This window comes from Eretmochelys imbricata, chromosome 15 (genome assembly GCF_965152235.1).
Source record: "Eretmochelys imbricata isolate rEreImb1 chromosome 15, rEreImb1.hap1, whole genome shotgun sequence".
Taxonomy (NCBI): Eukaryota; Metazoa; Chordata; order Testudines; family Cheloniidae; genus Eretmochelys; species Eretmochelys imbricata.
Genome location: NC_135586.1, coordinates 19,573,810 through 19,592,099, shown reverse-complemented (window position 1 = coordinate 19,592,099; position 18,290 = coordinate 19,573,810). Strand labels below are relative to the sequence as shown.

The following is an 18,290-nucleotide window of genomic DNA, read 5'->3' as shown; positions in this document are numbered from 1 at the left end:
CTATCCACAGCTGGTGCAACTGGCCAACCTTTCAGTTCACCTTGAAAGCTTCAAGGTATTGGGTGAAATTCCACAAGATCTGAAATGTGAACAGGGTCATGGTTAGCAAATTGTACCAATAGAATACCCATTGCCTGAAAGCCATAGCTTACCCAGGATCTCCTGAAGGACCTAAGCCATCCTATATACCAGCATAGTTAACACAGTAGGTGCAGTTAGATGGCAACAAATGATGCCAGATCACAAACATTTTTTTTTTGCAATCATAAGGCATCAAAAACTATATGAAAAGGCCAATAGAATATTAGTACTTGGATATCAAGGTGAATGGTGTCTGGGGAATACGATAGATAGTTATACAAGGTTGGGTAGGTAGATGAGGTAGGGATTGTGCCTTCTTTTGTTTGGAAAACACTTAGATTATGTGAATAAGTAACAATAGCTAGAGGAGCTATGGCATGTACCTGGCTAGAGCTGTGACCTTTACACACTGAGGGCCCTATTTCAAACCTTGGTACACCCACTATGCCCTCAAAATCCTGCATTTGCACATGGCAATACAGTAACTGCACAGATAATTAAATACCTCTTTGGCATATGCACTTGTAGGCTTTGCAGACCCCACAGGCAAACCCGTGTGTTTGTGGGCATGCTTGTTCTGCCTACCTTGACTAGTCCTATAGAGAGCCTACAGCACGTCCTCGCTTACCTTGCACAGCGGCAGGCAGCAGCTGAAACGGAAACAAACAAAGCAACTGCACTGTAGATTCACCTGATGGGAGCAGACTCGTCCCCTTTATCGAGCCAGTCCTGGGGCGGGATTATATACATGCACCAGAGTCCCCAGTTGTAGCCATGGGCAGCATTGGCATATTGCTGCACTTCAAAAGTGTTGTACTTGATGTTGTCAATAGCTGGTAGGATGATTCGCTTTCGATCTTCTTTGATCCGGGTAAGCGCTGGTTCCACCCTGGAGACAATAAAAGTAGCAAAAGTGTTTTCTGGCCATTCAATAATCCAAACCCCTTTAGCAATCTGATAAAGTGAACAATGAAGTTCTCTAATGCTGCAAGCAATGACACAGAGAAGCAGCCGCCTCTGGTGCAGCTTAGAATGATTTAATGCCGGTTAGGGTCGCACACAACAGCAACGGGGGGCATGGTGCAGATAACTTGTGCAGCAACAGCTCCTCAGTTGCATGGAATTGATGGATCAGAGGAATTAAATATCACCATTTTATCTTCAAGGTCACTAGTTTGGATCCAGCCTGGTCAGTGGTGACTAGGGATTTAGCAACCAAAGTTTCCCCTGATGCCTTTTCAGTGGCCATTGAGAAATGAGTTGGGGTTCCCATTCCTCTTCCTCATGGGAAAGGGTATATAAAATTTGTAAACACACCATCAGAATTAGCAATAATTGATGTCCTGGTTGGCTGTCTCTGGAAGAACCACCTCTAGGGATGGGGGGACAATTTGGTCTTGATGGTTCTTGAAGAACAGAACTCACCAAGGGCTGAATGAGTATGAAGACACTGCTTGTTTTTTAAGACTGGTCCCTCTAGCTCAGGGTCGACTGGTAAGCCTACTCTGTACCTTCTATACCACATGCATCAAGAGAGGACTTCAACCCCCAGGCTTTTCGGCCCAGCAGCTTTCACAAATACTATAATCATTTCAAAATACTTAAGTTGATGAAGAGCATTGCAAAGGGAACTATGCTCCAGCGGGTTTAAGAACATGCTAAAAATACTGCACACCGTTATCCCTCAGTGAAGTGCTAGGTAAATATTAACTTACAGATAGGGAAATGGAGGCAATGAAGGTCACTGGCTGGTGCAAGGCCACAAAGCAAATCAGTGGTAGGTCTGGGAGAAGAACTCAGCAGTTCCCAGCTCCTACTGCCTTTCTAGTCCCTTAGATAATGCTCCCTCTTCCAGAAAACAAACAATTAAGGATGAACCTAAACACTGAAGATTTTACAAAACTCTCAAACTTCTTTAATTTTTTTTTAAATTTTTGTGGAAGTGGTGGTTTGTTGGATTCATGAAACTCTTGAGAGGTTAAACACTCATTTTCCCCATGATTTAAAAACTCATGCTTTGTTTTATTTTTAAGTGAAATTATTTTTTCTCTTTGCTGACTTTCTTGCATATTAGGTATAAAAGCTGTACAGACAGCAGATACGTTGAGAAACCATCCCCAAGTCTCATCGTGAAATGCATCCTCTCTGGTTTTCTGCTTCCTTCCATTTGCTGAAACATCATGGGTCCAATCCTGCAAGGTGTGAAGCATGCCAAGCAACCTTAGCTCACAGCAGGAGTAAAGGGTGATCAGCTCCTCTGAAGAGCTGCTCAGCACCTTGCAGAATCAGGTTCCATATGCACCTCAGCTGTGACTGTTCCTTAGGCATTCGTACCAATTTTTTTTTATTGCATGTTGTTTAAATAGGCAATGCACCCAAAGCACAAAGCAGCATATTCTTCTCCTGGAGTGACAAGTAACATCTGCGTGGATTCCTAGACTGCAGTACCTTAGTTAGGATGCCAATTTGCGGGATCTTTGGGCCAGACTCATGCACACTCATGCAGAGTCAATGTGACCTAGCAAATCAGGATAAATAGCAACTTTGCCATTTATACAAGATTATAGTTATGAGATTAAGTGTCTTTGAAGGACAGTGGGTGTCCAAGGGAAAAGCTCCTGATATTCTAAGAAAGCAGGGTGGAATTCAAAAAGATGGATCTGCATAAATTATATCTGTGCTTGTCAGGCTACAGACATCAGAAGACACACAGAAAGATCTTGCCAAAGTGACTGAGGTGTCAGCCAGCCACTCTTCCCCTATCACGGAAGTGATAATAATCTCAGTGGGAGCATCTCCCACTCTGGTTCTGCCTGAAAAATGAAGCATTTGAAAATACCAAACAGGTGCAGATGTCACTTATGACATACCACTAATGGTGTATCTGCAAGAGGAGCCCTCCTCTTGTTGTGACATATGTTACGGAAGAAGTCACCTTGGTGCACATTATTGTCAAATAAGAACCATCTGAGGAAAGAGCCCTAAAGGATTTATAGGCTTTCCAGAAAAGGGAGAGAGGGATTTTTCCCCCTCGTTTCTTCTCAGCACTGATAAATGGGTCGGAGTGTCCTGCCATTACTGGTGTTATTCATCTTATGTACATTTATCTGCAATAACTGTGGAGCTATGGTCTGCAATGTGGTACAGTGGATAAGAATGTGCCACTGCTGTATAATCTTGGGTAAGACACTTCACCAGTCTGTGTCTCAGGCTATGTCTGCTCTGCCCCACAGTTTGGACTATGGGGGGACTGAATAGCAGTGAGCACCAAAGTGCTGCCCTGTAACTCCTCCCTGTAGATGCGGCAGAGGTGAACTAAAAGGTTCCTAGTTTACATTAATGTAGCCCTCTTCAAACTGGACTATGTTCATGCAAACTAGGAACCTTTTCAGTTTGTGTCTGCCTGGATATTTTTTTTCCTTTTGATTTGTTTTGTTTCGGGTCATTTTGGGATGTTTTCTCACACCCCCACCTTTTTTATGTTAATTTTTTAATGGGACACCATTTCTAAACAAAAAATCAAAACCTTTCTTTTTGAGCCATTTCAATTTTTCCCCCAGTTTTTTTCCAGCTGAAACTATTAGGCTGAACTTGACCCACTTACAATTTGCCAAAAAAAAAAAAAAGCCCAGCTATAATCCTAACCCAGTCAAATACCCACTGAGTAGACACAAAGCAAAGCCCTCAAAAGATATGGCCCATTGCTCTGAAAGAAGTAGTGCCCACATTAAGCGACAGCGATTTACAACTAATAGGACATCTAATGATGACCATTCAATGAGTCTGGAGCTGCAAGCTCTAATCCTGTAGGTAGCTATCCAAAGCGTAGATGACATTTCATATTTTCCTTCTCCTTCAAACTACTGGTATCTGGCATCACATTGTTCTCCTTCCTTCAGCCTAAGCTCCTCTAACCACCAAGAGATCTCCCAATGCACTTCATGACTCCAAGGAAAGCCACTGGCCGTCTACAAGTTCTCCGAGCTAGTCCAGTATCTTCAGCAATAACACATGGTGAGGGACTTCTAGGTAACTGGTATTACAGCAGGATGAAATTGGTGACAAATTTTCACAAACAATTTTGCAAGCTATTTTGATCTTTTGTGAAATTTGAGGAGTCGGAAAGTTATTCACAGTGAACCCCCCAAAAAGCCACTTTCCTGTTAAAATTTGCACTTGTGAATTTTGAACAAGCTAAAAGAGGAGGGGCTAGAGCCTCAATACCACCAAAAACACATGGTCCAGAGCAATTAGCAGAGTGCTGGAAGCTGGAAAGCCCTGAGTTCTATTCCTGCCTAGCAGACTTCATGTGGGTGCTGTGTAAACGCAAGGTATTACTATGTCTGTAAACATTCCTGCCTCTATTTTACAAATGGACAATCTGAGGATAAGTTAAGTGACGTGTTAAGATCACACAACAAGTCAGTATCTGAACCAGGACTGGAATTCAGGTCCCCTAACTTCCCAATGCATCTCCAGGCAAGTAACTTTACCTCTGAGTACCCGTGTCCTCATGAACAGAAATCATTCACATTCACATATTCTGAACTATAAAGATCTGATTTTTAAAACAAATGTATTCCTTATATATCCCACCATCCGTTTTAGCCACAACCTTCACAAAGGGGACATTAGAATCTGTGGCTCAAGACAAAGGGAATTAGAAAACATTTAAAAAGCAGAGAAGCTGCCTGATACTATTTCTCAGCAAAACCCAAAACAAGTTGATTTTTCCATTAAGCACTACGTACCTGTGAAATTTCACAGCTTGATGTGCCAAATCAGTGGTAATAGGAATGCAGAGATGAGGTATTCCAACACCATGCTACAGCTCATCCTGATGTTGCTCAGGACTGTTATTATCACAGATTCCGTCAACACCTTTTTTACTGCAGAACCTAATTGTGCTCTGTTTTGCAGAACAGCTGCCAAGACCTGTATGAAATATTTAGCCAGCTGATCTAATGGAAAGTTGCCATAACAGGACTGGCATACTGTGGCATGAGTGGCATACTGTGTTTACATTACTTGTTTTAGGTAATCCATGAAATATGAGCCATCTATTGTTGGGTGTTGCCAGCTAAATTCAGGCTTGGTGTAACTCCAGTGCCGTTGATGGAAACTACTCCAGATTTGAGATTGCCTCCATGGGCTGAGCTGCACTGACAGCAAATCCTTTGTCAATTTGGCTAGTAATTCTGGCTTTGTTTACCTAATCACTTATAAAGAAAAGGAGGACTCGTGGCACCTTAGAGACTAACAAATTTATTTGAGCATAAGCTTTTGTGAGCTACAGCTCACTTCATCAGATGCATTCAGTAGAAAATACAGTGGGGAGATTTATATACACAGAGAACATGAAACAATGGGTGTTACCATACACACTGTACCGAGAGTGATCAGGTAAGGTGAGCTATTACCAGCAGGAGAGCGGGGGTGGGGGAACCTTTTGTAGTGATAATCAAGGTGGGAATGACCGACAGGGGATGGGTCACTTGATGATTACCTGTTCTGTTCATTCCCTCTGGAGCACCTAGCACTGGCCACTGTCAGAAGACAGAATACTGGGCTAGATGGACCTTTGGTCTGACCCAGTAAGGCCATTCTTATGTTCTTAACACAGTGACTTTAACAAAAGCCATGTGTGGTTTGAACACTTTTTATATTTCTTGCTTCTTCATGTTTTTTTAATGGCATCAAAGGCCCTTTTGGAACACAAGTTACCATTCCGAATCAGACTGTCTAGCAAAGTATCCTGCCCCTAGCAGCATCTGATGCTCTCAAGGAAGGCAGCTCCTCTTCAACTCTTCCCCCCTTGATTATCACTACAAAAGGTTTTTTCCCCCCTGCTCTCCTGCTGGTAATAGCTCACCTTACCTGATCACTCTCGGTACAGTGTGTATGGTAACACCCATTATTTCAGGTTTCTGTGTATATAAATCTCCCCACTGTATTTTCCACTGAATGCGTCTGATGAAGTGAGCTGTAGCTCACAAAAGCTTATGCTCAAATAAATTTGTTAGTCTCTAAGGTGCCACAAGTCCTCCTTTTCTTTTTGCGGATACAGACTAACACAGCTGCTGCTCTGAAAACTAATCACTTATGGTTTTTTAAGGGAGTAATATTAAATCTTTTAAAGTAATTTATGTTTTATTCTCATTTTAAGATGCTACACTATGTGGATGTACTCACCCTCCTTATGGAGGCTACTGTTCTACCCTACCTTTGTACCACCTCCTCCAGCACACAAGGAAGTCAGGAGTTCTGGGCAGCTCCCAGTACAGAGAGAGCTGAAGCTTAAATTGCTTATAGATAAACTCCAAGAGTTAAATGCTCCAGAATGATCAACTGCAATACAGTATTTGAATGTTTCCTCTCCGCACGTCTGTTCCCACTTCCTCAGCAGCTTGAGCTGTGAAATTTCACAGGTACGAAACAGAGAAATCCCTGTGGTTTGCAGAGAAATACAATCATGCAGCCATTCTGCCTAGCTCCGAATAGTGGGATTAAGCAACAGCCCTGTGTTACGGGCTAGACAGAGCTGTGCCACTCCAGGTGCAGCTCTGAGAGGCGTTGTGAAGCTAGGAAGCAGGCTGCCGCACCAGATTTAAAGCAGGCACAACATAGAGTTCCCCTCCAAGCCATGTCTCTGGCCCTATCCTGCCCATTTTGCTCAAGCTATTGCTGACAGTAGAACCAGCTTTGCCATCTCTTGGTACTCCCTGACCATAAGAACCCCCATTGGGCTAGGCTCCTGAATTGGGGCGCATTAGGTCAGGAGAGAGGTTCCTTGTGCTTTCCCCTTCCCTCAAGTAGCTGCACAGCAGCCAAGCCAAACTAACCTCTTTAGACTGCATTTTAAGTGTCCAAGATGGACAGCACTAGGAGGCTGCCCTCAATGTGCATTTACTGGGAGACTACCGCCTCCCTTCCTACCACCTGCCTGAGCTCCTACACCAATGATCTCTCTTACTTTCTATCCCACCTACAGATACTCCCCTCCCGCATCAAACGATACCATAACAAACAAAAAAAGCTTCAGAAAGAACGTAGATGCACTAACCCTGTAAGCAGGTGAAGAGGAGGTCCGACGATCCTTGGTGCACTAGCGGAGCACTGATAATGCCTCTAAAAGTCATAGGCCACAAACAGTGAATCTTGGCTAGTTTTAGAGAAACTGGGATCAGCAATTGTGAATAGGCAATTTCAATTTTCCAAGTATCGCCTAAAGTTATAGATAACCTCATTCCAATGTAAGGCTCTTTAGAACAGGTATCAAAGCTGCCACCTCAAGGCTTGAGTTGCTATGCTTCTGTTCTTACCTGATTTGGTTTGAAAGCTTTGTTTTAGCTTCTAGAGTTCTCTATAACACACACGGGGAAGGGGGGACATATAATATTCAGCTTGTCTGAGGATGAGCCTTTGCTCTTGAGGGTGTAATTTGTGCTCGCGTTTTTGTGTTGGCAGAATGAACTGTGGGCACAGATATGAGCATTTGCACCTCTAAATACCGGCACTGCAGTTAGGTAGCTAGATGTGCCTAAATTCTGATTTGTTCACACAGTTCAACTGTGGGCAGAAAAATGGATGCATAAATTGTGTAGGTGCCACTTGCAGCTGTAAAAGTGATGCCATCCCTCTTAGAACAGACTAGATGTTTTTAGCGCTTGTGTGTCATTTTCTGCTAAACGCAAAGCAAACAGACAGTAGCCCTGCTATGTCACTGCAATTTTCAACTGCAGATGCTCTTTTGACAAGCATCCAAATGTGTCTGGATACTTTTTCGTGTGAGAGAGATGAAGCTTTGCAGATATTTCAGAACCCTAAATACTTCGTCAGCATTGTAGCTCTACGTGGAAACAGAAGGGAGGCCTGCAGTGCTCCTCAACTGTCTCTTCCTTTGGCACCTTACATTCAAGCTCTGCTACACGGACCCTAGAAATGGGCTCATGGGGTTCAATCCTGCAGCAACTGAAACCAGTGGCAAAACTCCCACTAACTTCAAAGGGTGCAGGATCAGGCCTATAATGATACATTCCAAACACCAGAACTGCATTTTGAAGTTTGGGCCCATTTTTCATGGCTACTGGGTTGTTGGCCTCTGTATGAATTAACATGCTTTACGGGCGCAGAACTGCATCTATTGTTGACAATTAACTAAGCCAAAAGGGACAATTTTTTCCTCACACACATTTTATAGATACCATGGATTCTAAACTAAACAGATATTCAGTTTTCAATTTAGTGCTTCTTCCTAGAACTGCTTCAGTTTTTAGCTAAGACACACACAGTGGAGACTACTGGCTGGAAATGTAGATGGAAGAAAAGGTCTCCCTTTCTCTCTTCTAATGAGAAGTGTTACCTAGGAATTTCTTATGCTTCTTCTCTCTCTTAGCTACTGGTGGATTGCTAAGGTTGAAAGAGAGAGAGAGAGAACATTCAACTTGATTCTCATATATTCTCTATCAGGTGAATGGTGTATTTTTATGGTGATTTATTTCTCCAGAACAGTGTCAGAAATGCTTTTTATTCTAAGGCCCCGATTCTGTAACTGACAGTGCATAGGGCGTAGTTCTGCAACTGCATGGATTGTCATTGGACTTCAACAGATCTCCCAGCAGACACAAAGATGCCCTGGTGTGCAGTCAACTGCAGAAGAGACTTCAGTAAGCATCTCTTTCTTTCATAAATCATCAACAGGAATATGCAAGTCCAGACTGTGGACTTGATCAACAGCCCCCAAAAAGCTGCTTGTTTTCTCCAAAGTGTTAAATGCTTGAGATCCACCTGAATATAGATGTGCATGTGCATTTACTCCTTTTGTCTTCTTAAAAATTATGGGGCCGGGTTTTAAAAGGTGATGAGCACTCACATTGATATCAACGGGTGCTACAGGTGCTGGGCTGTTCTGAAGAGCTGGCCCTCAAATTTGAAGACTTCTATGGAAAACAAGGAGAGTTAACGCAAGAATCAGGAGGCAGAATTTGGCCCAAAGCAACACAGAAGTCTGTAACGTGATCCAGAACATCGGGGTGGGGTCAGAGCTTGTACTGTGATCAGATTGGCTCCTCTAAAATCACTTTAAACCTATTGTAAAAGTCTATCACTGGATAGGTTAGCAATCTATGTTTGAGACTGGCCAATTCACAGCACATCAAATGCCAGAGGCAAATCGGTGGGAACAGGAATCATATGCTTTATATTCTTCCACCCCTATCAATTTGTCAAGGCGTAGATGCCAATTGGAAGGCCTGATTTTTCACAAAGCTACAACACTAAAACCGATAGCTTTTACCCAAAGCACTGATAAAGCAGGTTCGAAGTGAAGTCATCAATGTGCTGCAAGACTATAATATAGCCTTTAAGAAAGTCAGGCCACCCGCAGACATCAAGCAATTGTTTTTAAAGGCATAACATAGAAATAAAAACATGTGATCCAAGAGAAATCATAAATACGATACAGGCCAGATCCTGAGCTGTTGTGAACTGATGTAGCTCCACGGACTTCAATGCAGCGAGGCCAATTTACACCATCTGAAGCATTCATTCAGTACATCTCCAGCTCCTCTCACATCTCAAATAGTTCTGAGCTGATATAGTCTAGAAGTAATTTCAACATATACTCAGATTAGAGACATCATGGTCCAGCAGACAGGGCAGCGAACTGGAACTCAGTGGATGTAGGTGCTATTCCTAGCTCTGCCACTGACCTGCTCTGTGACCTTGAGCTGGTCACTTCACCTGTCTATGCCTGTTTGCCCTCCCACGCTTTTCTGTCTTAGATTTTAAGCTCACTGGGACAGGGACTGTATTTCTGATGTTTGTTCAGTGCCTGGCACAATGGGGTGCTAATGTCATTCAAATATTTTTAAAATATATATAATCTGGGTAAACAGAAAGCTCATTTTCCATATGATTTTATACACCATCTTAAATTTCCACTGGCAATATAGTTTATCGTACATAGAACAGTAAATCTACTGAGACATATTTCTCCATTTAAGATAGTCAAACAAATATTACACTGGGTATGTCTGTGCAGTAACTAAGTGCTCAGAGAGTTAAAAATAATCATATCCATTTCCTCGCACTCCAAGAGAAGAGAGGAAATTCCCCATCTGTTCTACCTGACATCTTTATCAGCTTTTCTGAACTGCCCTTCGAGATTTCAGACCTGCAGCCCACCAGCCAGAATAGAATGAACACTGCAAAACACACCTGCTTCAGAGTTAAAAGATCAGCTCTTTGGCAGCCAAATCTGAATAGCTCTTGTCTGCATCACTGAAAAGCAATGAGGATGCTTCAGTGAGTATTCCACGTTGTTTAGGTAGATGAATAGTTGGAGTTGCTTTTCTGGCTTGTCCTCCATATGAATGCTGGCACTGTCCCATAAATCTCAAAAGCCCACATGGCATATGCTGTATGCTTCTCTCTTTATTCAATGAAGTAATTTTAGTATACTTCTGCTGTCTGAAACGTATACTCCATTAAGCTACAAAATTGATCCTAAATGACTGATAAATGCTTTGGAAAAAGAGAAGCTTTCTAGATGCCGCGCAATCATGGAGGACTTCAATGTTGGGGTGGGGGGGTCTCATGCTGCCAGTACGAAAACATCCTTGGAATTTCTAAACATTTAAATGACAATTTCCTCACTCAAAAAGTATTGCAGCCAACATGGGGGAATACTTTATTAGACCTTGTCCTAACAGATAAAGAGGAACTAATCACAGAACTAAACATTAACAGTAGTGTTGGTAATATGCACTCAAAATAAAGTTGAGACCAGTAGTATATATATTTGGTGCTTTAATAGGGCCAATTTCACAAAGCTAAAAACAATAATAAGCTAAATCAGCTGGAAGGAAGAATTTAATTAAGAAAGTGTGAATGATAATTGGAAATAATTTAAAAATGCTTTAATAGATGCCCCCAAAGCCAGAATCCTGTGTTGGTTAAAAAGCTGACCTAGTTTAGAGGGGAAGTGAAGGGAGTTGTAAAAAATATTAAAAAGAATATATATTGAATAGAAAAAAGGGGAAGTTGATAGTGATGACTATAAATCAGAAGTTAGAAATTGTAGAAAGTTGATAAGGGACGCAAAGGGACATAAGGAGAGATCTATGGCCAGCAGAGTTAAAGACAATATGAAGGTGGTTTTTAAATATATCAGGAACAAAAAGAATTGGTCCATTACTAGATATAAATGGAATGGTAGAATTATCAAAAATAATGCAGAAAAGGCAGAAGTGTTTAATGAATATTCTGTATTTGGGAAAAAACAGATGATATAGTCTCATGCAGGAGACTGGACTAGATGACCTCTCGAGGTTCCTTTCAGTCCTACACTTCTATGATATGAAGATAATAACTTTCTTTCCATTCCACTATTATCTCTGAAAGATGTTAAACAGAAGTTACACAATTAGACATTGTTAAATTAGCAGTTCCAGATAACTTGCATCTAAGAGTTTTTAAAGAGCTGGCTGAGGAGTTTGCGGGACCATTAATGTTGATTTTCAAGAAGTCTTGATGTACTGAGGAAGTTCCAGAAGACTGGAAGAAAGTCTTATAGAGACAGACTCCACAGTTTCATTTATTTAGCTTAACAAAGAGAAGGTTAACGGGTGATATGATTACAGTCTATAAGTAACTACAAATATTTGATAATGGGTTCTTCAGTCTAGTAGAGAAAGGTGCAATGTGATCCAACAGCTGGAAGTTGAAGCTACACAACTTCAGAGAAGAAATAAAGTGTAAATTTTTAACAGTGAGTGTAATTAACCATTGGAACAATTTACCAGGGTTGTGGTGGATTCCCCATCACTGACCATTTTAAAATCCAGATTAGATGTTTTTCGAAAAGATGTGCTCTAGGAATTACATTGGGGAAGTTCTATGAGCTGTGTTATACAGGAGTCCAGTCTAGATGATCACAATTGTCCCTTATGGAATCTAGGAGATAAGTGCATTGCAAAGCAAACACTTACTGTGAATGCTCTTCCTGCAATCTTAGAGTTATAGAGGGGTGATGCTATAAGCAAAGGGTGATCATAAAGGGGCTTTTCACAAGTGGGAACCAAAGAGCCATAAGTTTTACTTCTATCCCTAGACATGCCATATCACCTCATTGATTTCATTCTGGTGATGCAGATTTCAAGTGATGGTGGAATTTGGTCCATACTTTTTTGCCCAAGATTGTTAAGAAGCAGAATTTTATAATAGGGTGCAAAACATCTCTATAACATCCTGAAGGTCCCCACAAAAGCAGATCTGGAGTAATAAAACAGCCTGAGCAAAACAGCCTGAGCATTGTCTCCAGGTCAGTTATTGATTACTAGGAAATCAGCCTTTTCCTTGCTTTAAAGTACATCTTGAGAATCCCAGTACAACATAATGCACTACACATTTTTATATAAAACAGCAGGTCTAAAATCATATTCCTAGACCTGGGGCCCCACAAAGCTATACCAAAAGCTTGGTTCCCTCTAACTTCATTAAGATCCATATTTTCTACACTGTAAAAGAACACGTGCTTCTGGGGATAATCTCCAAAGATGGGCTACGCTAGTCACAGATCTACATGTCCCAGATCCTTTTTTCTGTGCTAAGCTCTCTTGGCCTCTTTTGTATACTGAAAATCTCTTGATGAACTCCTTTTACTCCTCTGCTTTTTATGGCAACACTCCATTCTGTAGCACTATTTTTAATTACTACACTACTGCATAACTCCATTCAGGGCTTAGACACAACTATGATGGAAAGCAAGTCATTATGTCTCCTTTTATGGATCCCAGCACTCTTTTCATGGCTCCTAATATGTGGCAGTCTCTGTCTTTCACTTTCTGATTTTTACCTTCCTGAGCTCAACACCGTCTCTTTCTCATCCATAGAATTAACACACTCATCTCTCCATCCTCATGATCTTTTATTCCCCCGCCCCACCGGCTCCAATAACTTAATTCAAGTTCTTTCCTCTCTGTCATTTACTCTCTCCCGCTCCATCTCAAAGATGGAATGCTATGTTATGCTCCACATCTTCTGTAACACAGTTAATCGTGGCTGTGCAGTGGTTGTAACCTAAAGCCATGAGTGTGTTGCTTAACTGGAAAATGGGTGCATCTAAATAAAAAGGAAAGAAAGTTGGCATTACAGAGTGAATGCAGAACTCCACAAAGCTGCAGGGAGACACAACTAAACGATGTGGACCTAATCCTGCTCTCACATATGATTGCACAACTCTCATGGGCCGGAGTGTGAGCAGCACAATGCATCTGAGGGTACTTTGTGCGTGGCTCATCATTATGTTACATTGTTAAAACCCTGACATCATCCTGTACCTTCTGTGTATTGTATTCTTTTGCAGCCCTCTCCCAGTATCTCACCCCGACCTTCCCTCCTTATTTCACCATAACTCTCTGGTCCCAGTTACTCTTCCCAACTCAACTTCTTTCAAAGCCTATTGTACTCCTGTGCCTTCCTGCTATGTGTTCCCTATAAAAAGAGAGGGAGATGGAAAATGAGAAATAGCTGTGAATTTTAAAAAGATATAAGCAGAGAAAAAAATATCAAACACAGATAGGTTCATTCCCTGTCACATAGCCCTATGACATCCAGAAATTGATTGGGATCTGAGACCACAGAACACCTCTGCAGGACTTACACAGGGACTTCCAAATGTACAGAAAGGTAAAGAAGTCTCTGCATCTTATAGAAGCTTGTGAGCCTGGGGGGCCAGATCCTCAAGCTACACTTGTGCTGAAACTGGTACAGCTGGGCATGAGGAGCATCACTGGCTTTATGCTTCCACCCATCCCTGGTATATGGCTCTTTTGAGTTGCACCTAGCTGCAACAGCTCTCAGTGGGCTGTACCAGCAGCTAAGAATATTTTGAGTGCAAGTACTCCAGCCATGCCCCTTCTACCTGGGCCATGTCTCCACATCCCCCTCCCCTTATACAAGCTCTGAGTAGCAGGGGGCTTTGGGCCAGTATATCCACTTCTGGGGATTCCCCTTTAGCAGAATGCCCAGGTAACTGGCTTTCTGGCTATGGATCAGAGCAGCCAGACGGGATGGGGGCAAGGATCTGCCCCGGGTATCCACATATGTATTTGCAGTCTTGAACCCTAACAGTTCCATCTGTTTTGCAGAGATTTTTAGCCCTGCAGGCTGACTTCTGTTGATTAGCATCGAGTTCCTGTAAAGAAGAAGAACATTTATTGCAGGATAGGTGGAATTTTACAGAAGAACTGTTTGGTGAAATTATTGCACGATTCTAATTGAAAGCTCCATTTAAGAATTAATGGTAATGGCCTCCCTCTTAACCAGTCCTCTCCACTTATTCCTGCCACAGAAGTAGTATCAGCTCACACTAAAGAAACTCTTATGGGGAATGGGTCAATAGAAAATGTCTGGCCTGCACTAATATATTTCAGCACCTAAGAGGCAAAAAAGTAGCAATTAAGCACAGCACAATTTGAATAATTCAATAGTTAATTTGACCTGCCAGCTTTCAGCCTATTTTTTACTTCCTATAAGACTGTACTCAGTCTCCTGGGAGAGAGTTATTCTGTAAAAGCCTACACCATGGTGCAGTGCAATATAATGGAAAACAGCATGCACAAAGGGAATAAAAACTATTTAAAGGGAAATATTTTTATTTTCTGAAAGTGTTGAGCCAACTATGCTTAATAAAAGTGACTTTCTATAAATCAACCTGCCGAGTCACTGTGCAGAAGGTAAACCAGCTCTGTGCTGGCCATATCGAAGATAAGCAATTAAAGATAGTCTATGCTGAGTTTTTTGGTTATGAGTTCGCATGTAATGTTCACATTTATCAACCAATGACTCAATCCACTGGGACTCTTTGGTTCCATTCAAAACCAGTCATTAGAACAACAAACCACCATTAATGGTGTTTTATTTACTCCACAGTACAGCAATACTGATTCACCACAACCCAGTAGTTTGATGCAGCCCTGAGCAATAATGATACAGAGACAGAGGGACGGGCTTGTAGTTAAGGCACTGGACTGGGATTCAAGAGGTGCGGGTCCAACTCCCAGCTCTGCCACAGATTTTCGGTGCGAGTCTGGGTTAGTCACAATTTCCCAGTTCCCCCATTGGGAACTTCCTGGGGTGCTGTATGGATATCTGTGAGGAGCTTAGACATTGCAGTGGTGATCAGAATGGAGAAGTCCATAAACAACAAATGACTGAAGAGCTAAAGGTTTTCAGATCCTGCAGCTGACTCTGTAGTTGGAAATATGGATATCACTGCTGTGACCCAGGAAACTATCAACCTGCACTGCTGTCTCAGAGAAGCTTAGTGGTCACTCAACAGCCTCAGAGAGAAATTGAACCTTCTGTTCATTGCCCATTTTCAGGCTGGCTCCACCCTAATAATGATAATAACCTATCAACTCAAGGATAACTAGAATATGTAATTGCTTTGAGCTCCTACAGAAAGACTGTAGATTCAAAAAGTAGTTGTCAATGGTTCACTGTCAAACTGGGAGGGCATACCGAGCGGAGTACCACAGGGGTCAGTCCTAGGTCCGGTACTATTAAATAGTTTAATTAATGATGTGGATAATGGAGTGGACAGCATACTTATAAAATCTGCAAATGATACCAACCTGGGAGGTATTGCAAGCATTTTGGAGAACAGCATTTCAATTCAAAAGCATCTTGACAAATTGGAGAATTGGTCTGATTTCAGCAAGATGAAATTCAGTAAAGATAAGAGCAAAGTACATTTAGGAAGGAAAAAGCAAATGCATAACTACAACATGGGGAATAACTGGCTAGGTGGTCATGCTGCTAAAAGGGATCTGGGGGGTGTAACGGATCACAAATTGAATATGAATCTACGATGTTGTGAAAAAGGCTAATATCATTCTGGGGTGTATTAACAGGAGTGTTGTATGCAAGACAGGGGAGATAATTGTCCCACTCTACTTGGCAGTGGTGAGGCCTCAGCTGGAATCATCTGTCCAATTCGGGCACCACACTTTAGGAAGGATGTGGATAAAATTGGAGAGAGTCGAGCGGAGAGCAACAAAAATGATAAAAGGTTTAGAAAACCAGATCTATGAAGAAAGATTAAAAAAACTGGGAATGTTTAGTCTTTAGAAAAGAAGATTGAGGGGGAACCTGATAACAGTTTTCAAATATGTTAAGGGCTGTTATAAAGAGAACAGTGATCCATTGTTCTCTATGTCCACTGAAGGTACGACAAGAAGTAATCAGCTTAATCCGCAGCAAGCAAGATTTAGGTTACATATTAGGAAAAGCTTTCTAACTATAAAGGTAGCTCAACTCTGGATTAGGGTTGTGGAATCCACATCACTGGAGGTTTTTAAGAACAGGTTGGACAAACACCTGTGAGGGATGTCTAAGCTTACTTGGTCCTGTCTCAGCACAGGGGGCTTCATCAGATGACCTTTCAAGGTCCCTACGTTTTCATAATTCTATGATGTTTGCAACTACAGTAACCACATACTATACAGACTCGATGGTGACAATGAAGATGTAAAAGAGGCTCAGAGGCAAATAACACTGCTCTGTTTTAAGGCCAAATATTCATTTCAAGTACTAACATCATGAATGACTTGCTTTCCTTTAAAATACACAACACCACTTTTTCATTTTGTTTGATTAGGGAAAGTGTTTAAACATATGAGATCATTTATGTTCAATATGAAAGTTACAGTCTCACCATCTCTCTCCTGATTAATATAGAAGACTTGCCTTCAAAATCCCTGGCTAACCCAGCTGAATCAAACTGACTCTCACCTCTGCTCTATTTTGATGACATTCAGGGACCAACCTGGAGTGATTAAGTCCTAGTGTACATTTACTATCTCAGTCTTGCATCCTCTGAGTGTCAACAGAAGAGACTGGAATTTACTTAACACTCGCCAAAAATATTGACATTCGCTTGAAAATAAAATCTGTCCACATAACTTCAGTCTCTTTTCCTTTCAGTGCTATTCTGTTAATATTATGCTGGACCATTTAGCAACCAGTTGCCATGTCCTTGTGTCTATTGAGGACATGACGGACCGTCTCATAACATGTAAGGTAGCAAGGCTTGATTAATAAGCCAGAGAAACACACAAGGGGCCAGTTCCTCAGCTGGTGTAAATCACGGTTGCTCCACTGAACCTATTTATATCTACTGAAGACTGGGCCAGAATGGGGACAATAACACAGGGTAAAGTTGTGAAGGTAAAAGACGACCAACTGAGAATAAATTAAAAGAAACCTCAAATGGAAAGCAGCAATGTGTCTCCAACAACTGGATGAAGAGAGATCCGAGAGGATCATCAGGCTTCCAAATATTTGTCCCATATTGTTCTCCATGATTTTGAAACCTCTGGCCATATTCAGCCTTGAAGTATGCTGGTGGAATTCTACTGAAGTCAAGAGACCTGCACCCACTTCCACCAAGGCTGAACCTGGCCCTTCATCACTAAGGGGAAATTTTGTACTCTTTTCCCCCTTTATGTTCTCACTGTGGTGTGGTTTCTTTACATTTGTGCATCAGTCTATCTTTCAAAGTGATACTTGGAAGACTCTCCTTTGTCAGTCACAAGCTGACTGCATTACAGATACACCACTCGCTGGTTACACCACAAACTGAGCACAAAGCCGGAGCATTTTTCCCCACAGGAAAAGCCACGTTTTCTGTTCAGTCGCCTCAAAAAGACAAGGTATGCAGGGCTCAATGGAACCAACTCACTTGCCATCTGAATATATTATTATAGATTTGCAATCTGGAAAAAGTAGTTCCTACAGGATCAGAACTTTAATGAGAGAATGTAGATGGGGTAGTGCCTTGCTCTGGCACGTGGAAGATTTAGGATTGAATCCCAGGGCTGGAATCTCCCATTCCTTGTCCTGATATGGGGTGGGAGTAACACACAAAGTATTTAACAGTAACGCCGTTTGAAAAATGAAGCAGGAGGATAAATAAGCTCCTGTCAATCTAAGTCCATATCGGCTGGAATGGGAAAAGCAACGGGAGTGGCTACTACATGAGGCCTTAAAGGTGGGTACTATAAAGCTGAGAGGAAACAGGGAGAGCAGAAATTCAGTGGTGGAGATGGTTTTAGACACACCCAAGATTTGAGGGGGAGCAGGAATAGGAGAAAGATAAAGTAGCAGTGTTGTTGCCCTCCACTTGTGCCTCTGAAGCTATGGGA

At 41.9% G+C, this 18,290-nt stretch overlaps 1 protein-coding gene across 1 annotated transcript in view; it reads right to left on the bottom strand.

Annotated features, from left to right (window-relative positions):
* Positions 1-18,290, bottom strand: part of GALNT9 (polypeptide N-acetylgalactosaminyltransferase 9) — a 216,142-nt gene that overhangs the window by 114,446 nt on the left and 83,406 nt on the right. The window contains exon 5 of the mRNA XM_077835145.1: positions 773-970. Coding sequence (XP_077691271.1) covers positions 773-970 — 198 coding nt within the window. The remainder of the gene's footprint in view (positions 1-772; positions 971-18,290) is intronic.